Source organism: Pseudopodoces humilis, chromosome 7 (genome assembly GCF_049639895.1).
Source record: "Pseudopodoces humilis isolate 2021_Gansu_Grassland_sample_001 chromosome 7, ASM4963989v1, whole genome shotgun sequence".
In the NCBI taxonomy this organism is placed as follows: domain Eukaryota; kingdom Metazoa; phylum Chordata; class Aves; order Passeriformes; family Paridae; genus Pseudopodoces; species Pseudopodoces humilis.
The window spans coordinates 54450849-54472446 of NC_142206.1; the positions used below are offsets into that span (position 1 = coordinate 54450849).

A 21598-nucleotide genomic window follows, 5' to 3' on the forward strand; every position below is an offset into this window, starting at 1 on the left:
GCAGATATCTGAGCAGCTGAATCCTGACTTTGCAGTTACTGAGGGAAAGTATTCCCTGGGGTGGGGGAAACCCTACACAGGGTGCAAGTGCTCATGGTTTTGCTCCATCCAGATGAGCAAGGATTTGCTAATTGGCTGACACGAAGGGGAGCCGAACTTTCTTTTTGGATCTTTTCCACTTTATGCTGGTGAGCGTGGGAAGAGGCAGGAGAGAAAGGAAGGGGGTGCTGTGCTTAAGGCATGAGAGCTCATTTGTGATAAGAATTTTGGGAAATATACAGAAGCCCTGGCCACTGCAGACAGAGCACTTGAACCCTCAGAGCCTGCAGCTCCCAAGGCAGCTGAACACGATGAGCACCCAGCAGTGAAACCACCGACACTGGCTCCTGCATGAACCCATCCCCACTCAGAGTGGAGCCCAGACCATGTGTGCTCAGCTACATAAAGCTCAGCTATCTGCCCTAAGGTAGGCATCGTGGCTCCCTGCAGAAAGCTATTAGCTGCCCCCTAGCCCAGAGAAGGGGTTATCAGCTCATCTGTTTCACAGCTCTTGGAATGGGATGAGCGTGGTGCTCCCTGTGACTGCCTGCACCTCTCCTGGCTGATTATTCCATTTGCTAAGGAGGATAAATGCCTCTAAATGAAACTCAGCAAAACACTGAGAGCACTTTGAATGCCCCCTGTAGAAAGCAGATTGAGGGCAAATTTAGCCCATCCACGCACAAGATGGCAATCCTTGCTTGATGGGGAAACCCTCTGTTCTCTCCTATTATCCCAGACCTTGCAGGGAGCCTGGGAGGTGATGGGGCCTTCCCAGCTCTCAGTGAAGGGAGTCTGGAGCTGGAAGCCCAACAAACAGAACAGACTGAGGAAAATCAGGCTGTGTTAATTTATCCTGGGTCTGAGCTCTCCCTAAATCAGCAGTATGTACAGCCAGCCACAGACTGCTTGCATGTTCCTATATATCAAACAAGAATGAAATGTTGACAGAAGAGCTGAATTTCGTGTACTAATTCAAGAAGCAGCCTGGCTGAAGAGATGTCAAATTTAAGTGTCACCCTTCCTCCAGCTGCCCCATTCCAGTGGCAAACTGGGGCACAGTCAGCTTCCCCCAGCACAGGGCAGGGTGTGCAGGAGCTGGGGTGATGTGCAGACTCAGGCACAGCCGAAATGCAAAATCTGAAATGCAAAATCCCTGTCCCCTCCACACACTTGCTTTGTTTGGGCAAGGAGCTGTTGTGCGTGACAGATGAGAGCTGCAAAGCAGGCAGGTCAGCACTGTGGTGAGGGTCAGTGCTACTTCAAAGGCTGGAGATGCTCTAATTATAGTGTTGGGAAGGCTGGAAGCTGCCAGGTTCGATATGGGAATAATGTGACAAGGGAATTGCAGAGTAAAAGCACTTGTTGTTTTGTTCTTGGTCCCTTAACTTAGGAGACAAAGCCCTTGAGGAAGGAAAAGCAAATTTAAGGTTATAATTCAGTCCAGAAACACTGAACATATATATATATATATATATAATTAGACAGAAAAAAGAAGTCAAGGCAGCCTTGTGTTTATTGCACTGGCTCCATCTCCTGTGCTTTTGGCACTGTGTGTTTCCAGCTGAGCTCCAGCCAGTTGACTGGGTGCTTAAATATCCTTCAGCAGGATAAACAGCTGAGGAAGCCCTGCTGCTCACTCACTCACAGAGCCTTTGGAGGGTGCTCAGGCAAGTACATGGCTTTATATATATTGCACTACTCCTCTTTGCTGCCTGCTCCACACTCTGCTCTGCCTCACTGCAAAACTCTCACAGGGCTGCTGTTCGGTGTTACAGGATTTACAGCAGCATTTCCCACGGGTTTTATGATCTGATTATTCTTAGGGTGCTTTCCCTGGATAGTTGTGAGCTGCACAGCCTGCAGAAGCCTTTGCTTGAAGTGTCTCAGAGCAGTCACCTGCCCCTGGAAGCAGGGGAATTTTAGCAGGTGGGATGAGCAGTAAGTTGACCCCAGCACTCAGCTGTGCTCTTGCATTTATGAGAAGGCGAGTCACTTTGCAAGCTGGTGCCTTTGTTTCCCATTCAGACAGATGGAAAAATCAGTTCAGGGGCAGTTGTGTAACATATTCTTGGACACTTTGACCAATACAGCAGTCAGAAGTGGAAAATTGATTCCTCAATATCCCTCACAATCCTTGTATTGCTGCCCGCTGCTTGTCTGCGCCAGCTTTCCCCGTGCCTCACTGCTCCAGGGTCTCCCCATTTCAGAGATCCTCATACCTCCATGACACACCTCCTCCTCCTCTCTGGTGCTTCAGCAACCTTTCCTCCAGCTACCTTTTTTCACAAGCTCAGTGGAGCATATTACCTCCATTTTCTTTCTCCCCTTCTCCTGGGATTCCTCCTGTTAATTACTTCAGCTTCAGCAGCTCCCCATCCCCTCTCCCGTGCCCACCACATCAGCCAAGGCACTGCCTGCTCCCCCATGAGTAGCTCAGCCAGTGACTTCCCCCAGCTATTCCTGCTTAGGAGAGGGGTTATTTCCCATTTTTTTCTGTAGTTATGCAAACATTCACATCATGTATGGTGGTGATTTTTATTTTTTTTTTTCATTTAAAAAGTAGGAAAGAGTTGGCAGCCGGTATCTGGTGTAATGCCAGAGCACTGGAGAAACATTAGGGACAAGTTTTGATCTGTTTACTCTGATATTATTCCTCAGGCAGGGATTGATCACTTAGAATCAGAGACACTGTAAACAGTTTATGGTAAATACAGCTAAAATCAAATACACTGATACCCTTTTATTTTATCCAAGATAGGGTTTAGTCAAACCCAAGCCAAATTTATCCCAGATCAAACTGCAGTAACAGCAGTAAACATAGGACAGAGAGGAACTCAGTTCATTTGCTTTACCTTGCCTTTTTTATGGAAACTGAATTACTGCTAATGCAAGCAAAAGTGCAAGGGAGGGACAAGCTCATAGCAAACCCCTCTCCATGGTCACCATGGCTATTTGTGCTTTGTTTCACTTTATTTACAATTTATTAAGTATATTGACCACAGCTCCATGTTTTGAAATCAAGAATGCAAAGAATCCATTTTTATTACTTTATTAACCTTTTCTATTTAACCTGGTAATAAAACTACTCAGCTGTGGGGTGAAATCTCAATTAAAATTTGCCTCTCCAGGAGCCACAGAGCCAAAAACTCCAGCAGTTATCGAAGTTGGTTTCCCTGTGAAAGCTGTGCTCTGTTATCAGATTCTGTTATTCAGTACAGGGATCCCTGCTTTCCAGCAAGCATCATTTCAGGAGGTGCTTTGAAAGCTTTCGGGCTCTCCCAATGATTGCTTCACTTTTCTTTCACAGCAATTACACTCTCTTCATTTAATTTCAATGGAAACTTTAGTGTTTTAGACCTTGCCCATGTAGCTGAATGCTCATCTCTGGATCTTATTTCCAGTCCTCAGGAGGACTGGTTTTGATGACCTAGTCTGATTACAGCATCTTTGACAGCTTTAAAGGAATTTGCCCGGGGGAAGAAGACAACTGCTGCCCTGATGAGGGATTTTTCTGAGCAGGCCTCCCAAGCCAGACATGTCAGTGTGAGATGCTGCCCACGTTTTTCATCGTGACCAACAGGTACGTCTAAAAAAGGTTATGTTTTCTTGGCTGCACAGGCCAGTGTGGAGAGAGCCTCTGTAGTTAAACTGCTTAACCTGTTCCTGTCAAAACACTGCAGCTTCTTGGCTTCTTTTCCCTTGTGTTCTATCTGAAAACTGTGGGCCAGATCTTTGTGCTGGTGTAAAGTGGCGTTGCTCCTCCATTTCATAGAGACTGCAGGGCAGGAACAGTCTCTTTGCCAGTGTCTGCAGCTCTTGCACAGCTCTGGTCTTAAACAAGGCTGATGAAATTGATAACATTATTTATGAACGATAGTTACCCTTATTAGGAGCTGCAATAAAATAACTCACCAGACTTTTTAGAATTGAAACAGTATAAAAGCAATATGGTAATCGGTTCCCCTAGAGCCCATTTTCTCATGAATGTTGAAAAAGAGATTAACAACATTTCAAATCCCAAACAACCCATTTTGCCTCCAAAAAGGAGGTCTGATCTGCTTAATATGGTGTGAATCGGGAAAGCTTCATGTTCCCTTCCTAATGACATACGCAATCCTGGGAATTAAACTATTTTCTCAGATAAAGTACCTAGAATGAATGGATCATGATTCAGATGAGTTTGTTTTGCAATAAAAGGTTTTGACAAGTATCTGAATTTACAAAGTTTAGATTTTCGTCCTGGAGCAGCTACTTTACTTTTTTGGGGAGCAAATAAAATAAAGATTTCAGACAGAAAGGCCAGAACTACTGCTTCATGAGCTGGGGTAGTGCCAACATTTAGGAGAATTCATCTCCAAGACATCTTCAGCCTTGGTTTTGTAAAAGAGATAATAGATGGCTTGGAGTTCTGAGAGGTGTTTGGTACATGGAACACCAACTTCTCCTCTCCAGTGCCAGCCTATTTCCACCAGAAAATGCTGGTGGAAAGTTTGAACTGACAAACAAAGGTGACAGTTACCAATGCCACCTGCTCTAAATTCTCCAAATTCTCTTTTCCTCCTCTGTATTTTTTTATTTGTTTCATATTCCCTGGACAAAGAAAAACAAAAAACAGAAAAACAAAAACAAAGAAAAAACACACACACAAAAAAAAAGGAGTGTAATTTTGCTGCCTTGCAGTTATTTGATTTGGATTTGGTAAAGGCAAAGGAGCTGAAGATGTCCTTTCTGAAATGACAATGGAGAGCACAGGAAAGAGTAAACCTACCAGCTTTGATTAACCTGGCATCTCTTGGTCTAAATCTCTGACACTGATGCTGGCTCACACTGGATCCTCCTGAAAGACATGACAGAGTGGTGGTTCCTGGAGCACCCCTTGCTAACAACCTTTTGATTTGGGCTGTCAAATATTGAAGAAGCTGACACTATTTCCTAGTTCTGGCATTATCCACACAGCAAGTAACAAACCTTGCCAAAAGCAGGAGTGCCAGGAAAAGGTGTTTCAGATCTACAGAGGTGTCACAAAGGCAGGAGAGAACTTCTGGGCAGGAGAAGTGGTGGTGTCACTTTTCCATCATCTTCACTTTAGAGCTGCAAAGAGCCTTTTGGCCCAGTATCCTCCAGAAAGTATCTAATGTTTTCCCAGATTTCCGAAAATAAGGGATAAATGCTAACTATAGGTAGGAAGTACAAGATCACTCCAGTCTCAAAACTTCTCCCAGAAACACTTGCTGGAGTGGATATAATGCCTGAAGGAGAGAATGCAAGACACTGCACTAGCTCTGTGTACACAAAAGTTTTGTCTTTGTCAGGGAACTGCCATGTAGTCAGAATGCCATCACAGACCAGGAGCTCAGCTTCCATGCTTCTCCCTTCAGGTACTAGCATTTCCACAGCTGTCCCATGAAGCTTCATTCCTTGCTTTTGCATTTCTCTGGCTTTAAAAGAAAAGTTGAAGTAATTTCTATTGTTTCATTGAGGAGACTGATTGAAAGGCTCATACATTTGAGATGATGAAAAATATACCGATGAAAACACTCTACATCAGAAAAAAAATGCATTTGTTGAGGCAGAGATGATTCGACCAACATATTAATTTAAGCTGAGAGGTTTCCTGGTCCTGGACCAAATTTCTGATAAGAATGGGGGAGAGAATATGGGAGAGACAGCTGAGCTGCTAGAAGGCAGCTAATAAAGAAGCTGTGTCTTAGGGACATTGCACTTGAAGGTTCTGATTCAAACCTGCCAGGGGTCAAACCTGGACCCTGTTTTCCCACTCTACTCTCAAAGCACATCCTGCTCTCAGCTATCCCATTGTAATCTTGAAGGAATGCCAAAGGATGTTCTGCTTTGGGATGAAAGCACAACTTAAATATTCAGCTTGCTTCTGCAAAACATAACTGGCTTTCAACCTGACTTATCTGTATACCCTGATGCCAACAAGTGTACTTTGATGTTCTGCCTGAATTTTCCCTTGCTTATTTTCTTTGCCTCAGCTTAAACTGAGATGAAATTGAATATAAGCTCCAGAAGCACTCAGCCAGTTTTGGAAATTGTACCAATTACTTTTTGTTAAACCTATTTGTTTTTCTCTGAAATCACCGGTCTCCAGGGCTTGGAGAGGTGGAGGAGAGAGACTTACATACTAATTAGAAAAACAAATATCATCATTATTAGACTTAACATTAATGTAAAGCAGCTGCCAATGAAGGATTTGCCACTTTCTTTTTATAATCTTTATCATCCAATATCATCATCCAAATGCTTTCCAATTCATGCTTGTTTTTTACTCATTTTTTACACTTTTGTTACACTTCAATCTGCTCTTTTCTCTATTTTCTGTTCATCTTTCATGTCATTAATCTAATCTAATCCTCTTCCAAGGTGACACTGCGAATGGAGCTCAAGTGCATTTACATCAGTGCTGCAAATCACGTTATTTAGCTGCCTGTGTCTTGGTGCTTTTTGATTCCCATGGTTCCTTCCCTTCCTACTGCTGTCAGCCCTGCTTGCTGCCCCTCTCAGGGCCAGTTTGGCATTAATGGCTGCCAGGTTTCTAAAATCCTTTTAAGGGGAGAGACAGTGGCTTTCAGAAGTCAATTGGAGTCTTTTGATACCTGGGATTAAAACAAGACCACTAATCCCCTTTTGAGGCTGTGTCCAGCAGTCATCCTAGCTGGATTTCCCCTCAGGTCAAAGCTCACCTAGGAAAATGGGCAGAAAGCTCCAATGAACACAACATCAAGTGCAGAGTGATTACTGGTAAAATAGAACTCCTGAAGATAATTCCTATTTCCCTTTTTCTAAGGGGTTTTCTTTGCATGCCTTTTCTCTTATGCCAGCTCAGATGTCCTCCTGCTGGCATTTCTCCTCATTCATCTCATGGCTGATAGCAGTCCTGCCATCAACAGCAGCCCAAATGCTTTGGGCAGAAGTTACAGTTCCACTAGTTTTTCTTCCTAAAATACAACAAGTGTTTAACAAAATCTGACTCAGAATGACCTCACTCTCTCCAGCCCTGTCCATCTCCCACATCCCACATCAACAGGATGATTGATTTGGAAAGAGTGAGCCAAAGGCAGATATTAGCATTTGGTTCCTTGGTAACTCTTATTCAATCAATACATGTTTTACATTTTAGGTCCCAGTGGCAGGATGATCAGAACAAATTAGAAAATCTCAGGTGGAATAAACCTAATGGCTATGGAACATTTCTAAAATAAAAATGCATGTTGAATCACAAATAATAACTTGGCTGCAATCTCAGGATTCTAATTATGAAATGGATGTGGAATAATTCTGTAATTATTTAGAAAGTTCATTTCAGCAGCCAGAAATTCTCTCTATGTTTACTATATATCATCACAAGCCCTCTGTGGTTTTTTGTAACATCTACCCAGAAAGACACATGAATAAGAGAGGCAATTTTAAGACATGGAGACAGATCCATGCCTTTTATAAGTCAATGGACTCATGCCAGGGATAAATTGAGGCCAAATTCCTCAACAGAGTTAAATCACTTCCAGTCAGTCCAAACAGAGCAGAGATTGCTCTTCCCTGCATCAGGGATGTTCTCACCATAGTGCAAAACCCTACAACACTTCTGCTCAGTGCTTCTATCTTTGCATTAGAAAAGAGCCCAGTTCAAAATCAGGAAAAACCTGTGCACAATGTGGATTTTAAACTGGTGCCACAGCTCCAGGAACATGATCATCGTTTTGAAGGACCTGCTACATGGTCCCCCTGTACTCAGCTCTGGTAAAGCTGCACCTTGAATCCTGTTTTCAGTTTTAGGCCCCTCACTACGAGAAAGACATTGAGGTGCTGGAGTGTCCAGAGAAGGGCAAAGGAGCTGAGGAAGGGTCTGGAGCACAAGGCTTATGAGAAGCAGCTGAGGAAGCAGCTCCAGTTTCAACAGGAGACAATTAGGCTCAGGGGACACCATATCACTCCCTACAACTACCTGAAAAAAGGTTGTAGATGGGGGGTGTTGGCCTCTTCTTCCAATTAACAAGAAATAGAGCAAGAGGAAATTACCTCAGATTGCACCAGGGGAGGTTTAGATTGGAAATCTAATTTTAAAATTAAATTTAAAATTAAATTTAAAATTAAGGAAACATTTCTTCACCAAAAGGGTTGTCAAGCACTGGAGCAGTCTGCCCAGGGAAGCATCTGAGTCACCATCCCTGGAGGAGACATTTAGATGTGGCAGCTGGGGACATGGTTTAGTGGTGGCCTGGGCAGTGCTGGGTTAACTCACTGACCTTGAAGGTCAGTGAGACAAGTGACCAGGTTGGACTCACTGACCTTAGAGGTCTTTTCTAACCAAAACAATTCTGAGATTCTACATCTGCAAATAGGGCATTGGCTCTGCCTTCGGAGGTGAGCTCTGTTGTGGTGGATCAGATGGCCAGGTGCAGTAACACCACCCCTAATCCGATTTTCTCAAAGGTTAGCAATCCTGGGTGAATGGCCCAGGTCTGCCTTGCCTGCATCAAAGGGGTACTGACAGATCTGTGTGATCAGTGCAAACTCCCAGCACAGGACAGTAATAACTAAAGGGCAAAGAGGTCCCTCTGGGAGGGTAATCCTGTGGGTCTCTCATGGAGCGACAGAGGGACTGTTGATGCTGCACTTGGCACTGACCATAACTGCACTTCCTTGGGGAAAAACACACCTGGATTCACAGCTCTCTGGGCATCACAGGAATTAACAGATATACAGGAGGGAAAACTGATTGCTTTCATCCTGGCTGGCTACACACACCAAGTGTTACCATCTTCCCATTCAGTGCTCTGCTTCCACTATTCTTTGTTGCTGATCTTTCTTTTTTCACCAACTCCACAAAAATGCCCCATTTTGGATTGACCATCAGACAACAGATTAATCATAATCCTTCTGGATGTGGAATGGAAACAGGCAGTCCAAAGAGCTTATTTTTGTCTTGAGGCCGGGATTTACACGGTGCTTTCTTTACTGGAAGGTTGAGGAGAAGAAACTGTGCTGTATGACATCTCATGGGTGTCCCATAACTTCCAGCAGTAAATCCATTTCTCCAGAGGCAGAAAAAAGAAGGCAGCAGCAGCTAATTATACCCTGTGGGGCAATTTGCTGTTTCATTTCTTGGTGTACTCTCTGACTAGTGGAAAATCACTCTTGGCAAACACAAAACTTACCCTGCTTCCAAAAGGCGCATCTCTAAATTATTAATCCAGAGTACACAGAACCACGAAAGGTGGAATACTGAGCAAAGGCTCAACTGACACTCTGGAAGTTGAGGCAGATATGGAAGACTCCCCTCTAATTTATTTATTCCTTTTCTGTTCTGTTATCCTGATATGCTGCTTCCAGTTACCACTGCACCCCACACTGTATGGTATTACGTGATTTTGTTTTCAGATTGTTGGAGATAAAGTTACTTCATTATTAATATATATGCACTGTGCATATCCATAAATATTGAATATATACGTGTGCGTGTGTGTGTAAACCTACTGGAAGTGTTAATAGTTAAGATAAACGAAGTCCATTATTGCAATGAGTGACTATTTCTATGACCCTATTTGCAATAAAAGCAGATTCAATGATATGAGAAAATTGCTAGGTTTCAGAATAATTGAACCAGGCCAGATGAATCCCCACAAAGGCATCATTTACAAAATACTTTGCTTGTCTAAAATATTTATTCCCACAGAAGGAAATGGAAAAAGAGTTCATATGGTTACACAGCTATCCTCTGAGTGTAAAATTGTTTTATCATGTTATGTTTATGCCCTAGACATCTTCCACTGGGGTATTGCAGAAGAAATGCTGGCTGCGCAGTTAATTCCTTTGTGTGGACTGTTCATATTTTTTCTCTGGGAAGTCAATCATGTTTTGTTTAGGCATGTTTTGTTTTTCTGCTGAGCAAACACTTAAGCAACCCTTTTCTTGCTAAAACATGTTTGCATATACAATGTGCACCATTCAATGTCAGTGCTACACAGAGAGTTGAAATGTTTTTGCTTTCCCTCCTATGTACTATGGGAAGTAGTGGATTCCTTAATAAAAATGTTGGTGTTGCTCTTTAAGATTGCAGTATATTATTCGTGTTTAAGGGCTACATCAGGGGTTATAGATAATTTTAGTTTGTCTTTTATTGAAAGCCTGGATAGACCTTTACTATTAAATGTTCACAGCAAAATGATTCCAAGCAATCTACAGACAAAGAATTACTCCCAGCAATTATCCACTGAATAAATCTGAATAATGAATACATTCACAAAAGTCACTATCTATTTGTGAACAATTAGCTGAAAGAAACAGAGGTGACAGTCACAAGCTAAATAATTCATTTATGAATTATTTGTCCAGCTTTGTTTCTGACATACATTGCATGAAATGAGATCAAAGCTTAGATGAAAAATTACTTTAAAAGGAAGGACAATATTAAAGGAAATTCTTACAGCTTCTAATGCAGAAATCATTCCACCATAGTAACTATTATTTATTAGCAGTGATTTCAGAGGCTAGATAAGTTATTTTCCTGGACTTTTTACTTCAGGCATTGGGTTGTGTTTTATTCCCAACATATGTCAAATTTTAGGTTGTTAAACTACAATCAAAAGCACTTAGCACAAATGGAACTGTCCCTGTCTTGAGATTTGAACTGCTGACAGCTTTATCCCCTGAAACTTGAGTGCCCAGGTAACTACTAATTATTCAAGCATTTACAACCATTACTATCAATATAATTAGCACATCTTGAGATAAAAGTGAGAATGTCACTATGAAATTATCATTCCTGGTATTTAGATAGCAATCTTTCATGAAAACATTCATAAGCTGCCCAATTATTTTTCAATCAAATGAAGAAAAAAAATGTTTACATTTACAGGGAATCTAGAACTGAAAAGAAATCATTTCTAGCATCAAAAATTATAAATGTTGTCTCCATATGTCCATTTCTTGAATAAAATAAATCCCACCGACTTCTATATTGGTGGTTTTGTGTGATGTTTTGTTGGGTTTTTTTTTGATAAATTACCAAAATATCTTTAACCAAATACTTAGAAAACTGTGAAGCCTTCCTTTGAACAAAGCTGGGTTCAGTGAAAAAGACATGAATGAGGTTTCTCATTCAGGTCTGAAAGCTGACAAGCCCCACACTGCAGGAATAAGGGGCTGCACAAGACCTTCTTATGTGCCTTGCTGGGCAACACTACTGAAAATAAGTGAGATAATTCCCATGGACAAAGTCAAAGCTAGATAAGGACTAGAGTTTGACTTCCCTAATCCCACCTTCATCAGTTTTGCTGGTCAAAACAGGCAGGTAAATTCCTTCTTACATGAATTAGAAGTGATTATCACAACAGGTGGAAGGAGGAGCCAGGGAAGCCAGGGACCATGGTTTGACAGGTTTTGTCACCTTTCTCTCTAGGGTCTGCTATAAATGAAATTTTAAAGTCTGTCTTTTCCCCAGCAAAAAAACATCCTAGATATCCTGAAATAACTTCTGTGGAACACTTGCAGAACCCACCAGAGAGGAGATTTTGGGAGCATTTCACAAGGCCTGCGGCTGTGAGCTGGTTCCAGCATGAGGAAAAGCCCTCCTTTACCCCAATGCACAGGAAAGAGAAGGTAAGATAATCCTCTCTGGGAGGCTTTTAAATATGGTGCATTCAGTGGAGAGCCCTAGACCAGCGAAATCTGTTCCTCTCCACGTGGATATTGATATCACTAAGGGCAGGCTTGAGGTCAGTAGACCCATGCAGAGGCTGAGCTGCAGGAGGGCAGCAAGTCCTGAGGGGTCTTCTGACACATCAGCCACAGAAACCTTCTCTGCTGCTCTGGCCCAGCTTTCTCTGGATCCCAACCCTTTCCATCTACTCACCCATTCCCCATATCCCTGAGAGGAAGTGAATAAGTGGTGAAGCCCACAGAGCAGCTGTGCTCTCTGGTTCCCAGTGCCTGTATGAGCATCTTGCAACCCTCTCTGCACTGCAGAACAAGGGCCAGCCCTGACCATGACATGGAAATATCCATCCAACCACCTGCTAAGAAATCAAACCATGTACATCACACATGACACTGAAAATAAATAGTTCCAAGAAAAGAAAAAATATAAATAAAATAAAAAAAAAATAAAAAGCACAAGCTTGTGCTTTCAGGGATAGTAAACCAGTATGTTTCAGCAATCATGGCAGATATTTTTAACTAAAAATTTTATATTTGATGATGCCCAGTCTTCAGCATTTGACAAGGGGCTGTTAAAACCTCTTGAGCAGTAAATCACCTCTCTTTCTATCAATAATCTTATTATAATATGAGTAGAAATGTCAAATGTTTAAATCCCATTTTATTACTATAATAATGGATTTAATTTGTAAAACATATAAAGTGAGGCCATAACTGTTCTGGAGGGAGATATCTGTCATCCCACTATATTTATATAATTTCCTGATGGCTTTACCCACATATTTTGAATGGAAGAAGGATTAAAAGCAATCCCCCTTGAAAGATATTAGTGATTGGGAATGGATTCCAGGAAGAAAATCTCAGAAATGCAGCAACTGTTTTTGGAAAAGGCACCCTCAGCTTCACATTCACACAAAACAAACACGTAGGTGTTTATCTGTGACTTGCTCCATTCAGGCCCTCTCCCGGTGCCAGAAAAGCCCTGCTTCCAGCTGCACAGTCAGTATTATCACTATGTGCTATTTTTGGCTCCTGAGTACATCTCTCTTGGCGTCATCCTTCCCACTCCAGCCCTGGTACGAAGGGCGCAAACTCTTCTTTCCCCTCCCTCGTCCTCCGCTGCCGCTCCCGTCTGCGCGGTGCCGCAGAGGGGTCTCCGGACGCTACTCCCTGGTCCTTCTCATTTTCCTGGGCAAGAGGCTTTCCATCCAAAGCTTCATGCAGGAGGCTTCATGTTGGCATCCAGGGTACATGTCCCAAATATGTCCAGCCTCACTTTCTGATCCTAGTGGCAAAGAGCCACAGGTAAGTAATCTTCTGAGGGGAGATGGAGTCCCTGTGTCCAGTGCCTGGAGCTTGTTACAAATGGGTTTTTTAAGGGTCATACAATTTCCCAGCTATCACTTTGTAGGTTTCCAGCTCTTGTTGCAGTAAGTTGACGCCAGATTTCTGTCTGAGGGGACAGTGCATTGTTTGTTCTGACACTGTGTAGCTTTGATTTCCACAAGTTATTAAAGTCTAGTAAATATTGTAAAATTACTTCCTTTTGAAAATCTTCCTTGGCTAGGTACTATCCAACCAGCTAGTTGTTCAATGATTTTCTCTTTTGATGTGATGTTGCTGCTAAGTGTTTGGAAAAGCTCATCTGGACAACAGCTGCACTTGGAGTTATAAATCTCTTCAAATACAAGGTTCAGTTTCCTTGATTGTGCCACAGGAGAAGCCCTCATAGCTAAAGCTATAACCACCCCTAGCCTGAGCTGGGCTGTGTCTCCCTAAACCTGTTTCATTTTACACAGAATAATCAAATATTCATTATGTAAGTAAGTGCATGTGTGTGGCTGTTGCAGAGTGATTGGGGTACTCACCTGGTAGATGAGAGACCCTGTTCCCAGTGACCGCTCCAATGAATATTTAAGTATTCCCTATTAAATATTCATTGGAGCAAGGGTAGGAGCAGACCTCTGCCACCCCCAAGGGAGCACCCAAAACACCAGGCTGTAAAGTCATTCTTTCTTTCTTTAGGCCAATGAATATTTAATTATTCAAGGCTAAACAAGACAGCTTCAGTGGCAGAGATTGAGATTCCCTGCTCCCGTGTGTGCACCATAACTCAGATGATGAGGACGTGTCTATAAGATGTATTTTTACTTCTTTGGATTTGGAAAGAAGTCAAATCCATGTTTCCCATAACCTGGACGGAGCTTCCAGCTTCTTAGCTGCTGAATGAAAAACACAGAGCTCCAACACACACTGTCCACAGTCGTGAGACAGAGGTGATATGACCCCAGGATCAGAGAAAGCATCCTTATCAGTGTTGAGATTGGTTTTATGAATCTCTCAGGAGAAGGAATCAAAGCTAAAGACGTTCCTCACCCCACAGCTGTTCCTGCTGGCTATGTAATATGTTTTTTGAGGTTATCCAAAATGTGATGTGTAAAACCTGTTTATCCCCTTTACTCTGGGGTCTGACACCCCCAGATTGCAGACAGCAGGACCTAAACCTGATTCTGCAGTCCAGGGGGTGAAATGGTGAGTGTGGGGAAAACATCCAATGAGAAAAGTCAAGGCAATGGCATTTAAAAATAACAATAAAATTATTTTTTTTTAATAAAAAAGCACAGAAGTAGTTAATTGAGGAATAGAAAGATCAAAGCAAGGAGAAAAATTGAAGTAAGGAGCAGGCAATCACTGAGTGGGGGAACAAACAAGGGTGGAAACAGGGAGCAGGGACAGTGACCAGGAGAAATAAAACCTTTATCTAGCAGAGGAACAGAGTGGAGAGATGGAAAGGGCTAGAGAAGAATATTTCAGTCTTAAAAATAAATTACTAAGAATGTCTACCCCTCACTTTGATCTTTGAAAAGTGGAAAAATTGCCACCTGCTCTCTACTGCCAGAGGGCAGTGGGTGTCTGAACCAAGGTTCTTTGGATTCACTTTGCGCAGTTGACTGTGGGATCATTCCCATGCAGAACAGCGAATTATTGAAGCTCTGTTTCTTGTAATCTCAAAGAATTCACAGCATTATGATTCTGTTGTTAAAGACTAAATGTGATTTCTAAGCAAAATTCAGAGCAACAGCATAATTGTTACATTGAAGTGCAAGTAAATTACCTTCTTGAACCCACCAGAAGTGTCCAAATCCAAGTCAGCTGCCTAGTCCCAGTTGTTGAAATGGTAACACTGCATTCTGAATGAAACTGCTTAGCTCAGAACATTTCAAAGGTGCTCCAAATGATATGGTTCATATATTTCATATCACATTTATGTTCTTCTAAGAACAGCCCTAGGCTGTTGAGCAGCCACCATCAGCAAATATTTGTTACAATTTAGGGAAACCCTTTCTGAAAATTTTGCTGTCCATCCCTTTAACTATTCTTTTCCCTGAGAATACAGCTTTAGAGCACTGCAGGTCTATGGCAATGTAGGAATATCCCTTTGTCTTGCTGTAAATATTGCAGTTGACTATGTCCAAGCAGATGTGTTACATTCCATGTCCTTCGAGGGACACAGTAACAGGGCCACCAAAGGTCAAAACTTCACCCAGATACATTAACCCTGTTTGAATGGCCATGTGTTTTGTGTTTTGATGAACTCTTTAGACAGATGACAGTAGCTATCCTCCTTCCATTCTGAGGAAAAGGCCACCTGTGGACCAAGCTGTGGGGGAAAAGCGGAGAGCAGAGAGAAGGGTTCGATTTCGTGAGCCAGAGGAAGTCATTGAACATGGTATGCTCAAGTTATCAGGAATTTTGGCATGACCTTTCTGGCTTTTAACATCCACTCTGTCTGTCCACATCAGCTTCCCCCTCTGATAATTTGTGATTTTCAGCTCAGCATGGAGCAGAGGATGATGATTTTTGCTCTGTGCTCTGCAGAACTGCATCTGGTCCCTTTGCCTGCCTGCCCTGGGAGGAGACAGGCTCCTGCCTCACCCCCAGCTGCTGTCACAGCCCCAGGGTCAGCCCCCACAGGTATCACTGGAGACCATGGGCTTGGCTGGGCCCCAGGGCTACCCCAGAACAATGTTTCCACTTAGACCAAATTTAAACATAATTTTGTCATTTTGGGTAACTGGGATGCCACAGAATACAATAGCAGAGGTCTGAGCCTAGCAGCCAGGGTGTAATAACTTCTGCCAACAAAGGCACCCAAGGACTGGCGTAGCCAACAAAACCTCTGGTCTCCTCATTCATGAACCAAAACATTGCAGGTAGGTCAACTGGGAGTGACCTTCAGCAGAGGTCTGGCACAAGGATCCAGTTTGCACTTCTGCATGTGCTGTATGCCACACCAAATAATAATTGGTGTTACCTTCTTACTTTCCCAAACTCATCCAACCAAGAAAATTTTATTTATTGGTAGAGAACTAAAATTATATGGGTTTGATATGTCAGTTGATCAAAACACAGGTGGCAGAATGGTAAAATTTCAATGTCAGCCACCTGTTTGGACTGCTACAGCTTCTGAAAATAAGGCTTGGCATCTGCTGGTGTGTCTAAAAACAGAACTCTTATTTGTTTGGCAATACATTGTTTGGGATGCCTCCTGATGCATGAAGGGGAAACTGTTTCTTAATAAGCTTATTGACATGGCCTGGGCTTTCCCACCAAAACAGAACTCCTGGAAAGACTAGGTGAGTCAACCTTAAATTCCTCAAAACTCATCTGACTGCTCATGAGCAGGATTCCAATGGGAATTAATAACTCCCTCAGCTCTCTGCCACAGTCCATGCCCACATGAGCACTGGGAATCCTGCAGTCTGTCCAGCCCATCCCAGGGGACCAGGCTGAGCTCCCACTGGCTCTCACTTCAGCAAAGCCATGCTGGAACTCATGTAGGGAGCTGCAAGCATGGAGAAGACTCTGACTCTTTTTCATGGACTAATGAGAAATGTTCCAACCCATAATTAGCATTCTGTGTTGCAGTCTGTGATTTAGATTATTTGCTGTTTGTCCACACAATATTATTCACATTAAGGATGGTAAAATGAAGGTTTCTGGCACCACTGAAATTTTTCCATTCTATGGACTTTTCATCCTGGATTGTGTCTGGGCCTTGGCTGCCAAGCAGACGCATTTCCAGGATGTTGTTGATGAAAGTTAGCCTGACAGTGCTTTCTTAACTTGCATTCTTTCAGCCTGCTGGTCTGAATCCTTTCCTTTCTAGGAATTATGTGGAATAGGGAGGGTTTTTTCCTGACCTCCCTGCAACAGCAGCAATCCTGCCTCTGAATTCTCACACACAATAATTTTCCCTCCCTTTCCGAAGTGCTCCTGCATCTGCATGTTTGCATGGATTGGGCAGGTCCTCACCCAGAGCCAAAGTGCTGTAAGAGGTTGCCCAGCATCTCTCACGTGATGTAATCTCAGAGACACTGCTTGATTCTGGCTTTTCTTGTGTACCCACTGCCAAGAGACCTTTCCAGGAGAGTAAGAACATTTTCATTCTGTTTTCTAGTCATTTCCTGCTGTGACTACGTAGTGGGTAAGTTGAATTTTTCACATTATAAATGTGAGCCATCCATAGCATTAACCTGAGTTCGCTTTTTTAGCTGGTGGGATGCACTGTGCAAATATACCCTCCATTTACACAGCATTTTGTGTTGTCAGTGGTTGTTGCTTTTTCTTCTCAGAGTAAGCAGCACAATGATGTGTTCTGGTGCAATTTTAAACAAGACATCTAGTAAGACAGATAGTGGAAACAAAAATTAAATCCCTGAAGCTATTTTTAATTTAAATATAATTAATATATTTTATGGCATTAGAATAGGTACAGGTTTCTCACTAAGATATGCAAGGAAAGCACCCCAAGCTAAACAATAGTTCTCCCTGCTGAGTTCCACATGAGGGGAAGAGACAATTCATTTATATGCTGACAGCAGGGTAGAAATAATAAAAATAATTGGTTTTTTTCTGTTTTTCGTTTGAGGCCTGGCAGCCTCACAGACCCCCAAGCTAATGAGTGTATCTGGATATTCTGATGGTGATCATTTCTAGAGCCCCTGCTGTAGGCAGTGCAGCAAAGGGCAGAGAGGTACCCATATACATGTATATATGCACACACAGACCTATAGTTTTGGGAGGCCAAAAAGCCTCAAGCAGACATCCCCAAATCCTTCAGCTATTGCTATTGTCCAGGAAGAGGGGCTGTATGCTCATGACAGTGGAAGCATCATCTAGAGCTGTTATTGGGCTAGAAACAGGGTACTACAGGCAGAAAAGGGCCCAGTGGAAAAGCAAAGCAAATATTCTTCAGGGTGCAGTGGAAATGTGTATCCAGGGCAGGAACTGAAACAAAATCTCCTGTATCCAGGTCCAGTGCTTTTCTCAGATGAGTTGCCATGAGACTGGGCACAGGTGTGTGCTCTTCCAACAAGCAATTTAACTAACAAATTTAAGCTTTAAATTTCTAATTGTAATCTAGAAAAGCAAATTTGATTTTCAGCACCTAAATGTAGTGATGGACTGAAGCTGTTGTGAGCATAGTTCATCCCAATTTTGCAGGTGGAATTATTCTTCTGTATTATTATTATTATTTTCTGTTCATGGATAGAACATATTTCATAACTGAGAGGACATAGGGAAAGCCCACTTTTACATTTGAGATCACCCAGAAATTTCACATGGAAAGCAACGTTTTAAACCTGAACGGGTTACAAGCACTTCATATGAAAATGTTGATGTGAAAAGTTGTTCAGCTTCCACAGGAAGGTTTCCTTGCTCCCACATGTGCTCATCAGCCGAGCCCCACGTTGGAAAAGGCAGGTGGGCACCCAGTCAAGAGCTGTAGCCTGTGGTGTGGGAAATCTCACAAGGGAAACACCAACTCCCAACCCATAAATCTCTGCAAAACCAGAAAGTAGTGAGCAATTCCCTGGCTAAACACCTTCATATCAACCCTTCATAGAATAATGCCAAATAAACAAATTTATAAAATCTGAAGTCTGCACATGGATAATTTGCAAACAGAAAGAAAGGCTAAATTCAAATGAATAAATTACTTGCTGCAAATAACTCACTCAGATCTATTATGGGACATTGATTTGGTTTCTGGTTAGCTATAAAATGACTGCCTATTAACATTTTACCTTTTCCCCATACACTTTTTGATACATTATTATGTGTTTCTGGCTTGGTTTTATGACTTTTACCTTCCTCTCTGTACATCTGTATGACAGTTTAATTGACTGGTGTGTATTCCAGGGCTCGGAGTGGAAGCTAATTTAAATACGTTACAGCTAATGTTGGCCCTTTACCCATAATAATACACTCCACATTTTTATCTCCTTATTGATTATGTGCATATGGCAGGTAAATAGCTGCACACTATGGGTTTTATTCAGGCATGAATTTGGCTTTATACTGCATGTTTAATACTCTAAGTGCTTTATGAAATAGTGCCGACTGTGCAATGGCCATGCAGGCAGACAGAGCAGCCAGATCTGAATCAAACTGCATCCCCAAGGCCCAGGGATGGATATGCAGGCAAGGACTGGGATGCAGCTGCCAGCAAGCTGAATGCAGCCCTCTGATTTCCACATGTGTGCTGTGCCCAACCCGAGGCACTTTAAACATATTTGAAAAATATTTTGAAAGCAAGAAAAATCTTTTCAGTACCCTCCTGCTGAAGAGCAAGTGCAGAGGATGTCCTGGTGTAATTAGCAGACATAGCACTTGGAGAGTGCTTCACACCACCAGAGCTTTCTGGACATGCCTCTTGGTTAATGGAGCCATGTTTGGGTTCTTTGCACAATTAGCAGGAGTCCCAAACAAGCTGACTTACCAGGGAAAAGGACAGAAATCTATAGCTTCTCTCTTTTATGGAGCATTTATGAACATTAAATAATTAGACCAAGTAGCTTCATATTCTCCTAGTACTCAACATTTAGGGTAAAGGTATAAAAAATAATTGCTGGAGAGGAAGTTGAGATCATGCATTAGCTATGCTAATCCTGTTCTTATTGTATATAATTAAACTCTTTAAATGCTCCATTAGATGATATCTCTCATACTCACCACCCTCCATCAGGAGGTGTGACTCACTACCACTTAACTGATGCCGACAGAAGTGCTCACCACCAGAGCCCTCTGTACCCTGCTGTTGCCAGAAAACTGGGACAAAGGCATCAGCAGGAGATCAAATTTGGGAAGCGTTTAAGATGGCACTAAAATAGTGCTGCTTTCTTTTTTCTCCTCATCACCGTTCAGCAGATGACAGGACATCATCTGGATTGCCTGTGCTCCTGTGGCTCTCGTTTTGTGCAGTGCTGATTCTTGCTGTGAGCCTCTACTACACCAGCATGAAGCAGGATGCCAAAGTCCTGGAGGAATTTCAATCCCGACTTGTCATATTCTTCCTTCATATAAGACACGTTGCTCAGAGGTGCTGGACTTGGTTTATGAGGCAGTAGCAGTGTCCTTCAGCCTGACACTGCTAAGAAACATCAGTGCAAAGCTCCCAGCCTACTGCAGCCACATGCAAGGAACACATGAGCATCTACCCCAAAGAGCAAGAAAATCACCCCTGCTGTGCACCATCTGGCAAACACTTGTTGTCCTTTTTCCTTCTTTGTTGTTTGGGGTTTTCTTTCACATCAATGAACATTCAAACTAATGCCTCCTCAAGTCTCCTAAGAATTATTTTGCAAAAGTTAAAATAAAGCTGAGCTGTTGCACAGACACTGCTCTGGTGGTCAAAGGCTTGGCAAGCTGCTATATTTATATACCTGAAATGATTATTAGTAAAATCCCAGCTAACAGCTTTCTTGTTTCCCTTCATGCTTTGTTTTTCCTCCATGAGAAAAAGCTGGCTCTTAATGCTTCACTTGACTCCCAGCTGTGAAAAAGAACACGGAAACTCATTTAAACAGAAAATAGTTTATTTGCCTAACGTAACAAATAGCAGCACTGGAACCCAGGTTAATCATCAAATCAGTAGTTTAATCCTCTGGGTTTGATTCTGTCCATAAACCCCACAGGCTGACATGCAAGATTTATGACAGTGCTTGTATTCAGACAGAGGTTATGCCTTCGTGTTCAAGGCCCTATATCACGGCAATGTGGATTGCTTATGAAGGTGTTGGATGCATAGTTCCTTTATCACTCCATTGTCCCCCCATACTATGAATTTTTCTGAAAGAAATCCTTTCAATGGAGATCATGTGAAATGGTGCTCTTGGGTATCTGAGAGGAGAACAAATGACTGCAAGTTCATGAGCTCCAAAGAACCGACACAACCAGATTTTTAGACCTTAGATTCTGCTAAGGTAGCACCTGATGTGTGCTTTGGTTATTTTTGATGGTAAGATTGACATCAGAACCTCTAAGAGCTGAAGTAAAAGGGAAAAAATAGGGGGGAAAAAGCACTCCAAAGATGAAGAGATGTCTGCAAGACCTTGGCTTATATTCCCCTTGCCACTGCAACAATCAAAAAGAAAATATGGTCCTTTATTTTTAGTTATTTTTTCAAAAGAGGGCCATGCATCTGCCCTTCTCCCATGGAGCCCAAGAACTTTAACCAGGAGACGATAAACAAACACCTGAGATAACCTTTTCTTAGGAGAAGAGGGGTCAGCAGCTTGATTGAGAACAAGTCAGAAAAATTGCAGCCCAAGACAGAAAGTGCCTTCAGTGGTGACTCTCATGCCCCTCTTAGGCTGTCAAAGCCACAGGGGTGGCATGGGGCAGGAGCTGCCTGGGGAGCAGAGGTTGCTCTGGTCTGGGAAGCAGAGAGTGCTGCAGGAGCAGTGTTTGGCACAGGGGCTGTGTGCAGATCACTCAGGTACCCCAGCTCAGAGGGTAAGTCCCACCACTGCTTGCCTCCCCTCTCCACTGTCTCAGCCCTGTTGTTTAGGTAATAAAGAAGAAAGGTTTTAAA

At 42.6% G+C, this 21598-nt stretch overlaps 1 protein-coding gene across 3 annotated transcripts; it reads left to right on the forward strand.

Moving 5' to 3' along the window:
- Positions 1–1632: 1632 nt before the first annotated feature.
- On the forward strand, positions 1633–21598 carry C7H14orf180 (chromosome 7 C14orf180 homolog). 3 transcript variants are annotated; one of them, XM_088058449.1, is made up of 6 exons: positions 1633–1709; positions 3497–3622; positions 11554–11661; positions 15322–15448; positions 17180–17206; positions 19930–21598. In XM_088058449.1, exons 3-6 carry the CDS (start codon positions 11644–11646, stop codon positions 20130–20132), a joined length of 375 nt encoding a protein of 124 aa, XP_087914575.1. In that variant the 5' UTR covers positions 1633–1709; positions 3497–3622; positions 11554–11643; the 3' UTR covers positions 20133–21598. The 3 variants fall into 3 exon arrangements, with proteins under 3 accessions (XP_087914575.1, XP_005520141.2, XP_087914574.1); XM_005520084.3 differs by lacking the exons at positions 1633–1709; positions 3497–3622; positions 11554–11661 and adding an exon at positions 12809–13023; XM_088058448.1 differs by lacking the exons at positions 1633–1709; positions 3497–3622; positions 11554–11661 and adding an exon at positions 12809–13023 and having other exon boundaries at positions 19933–21598.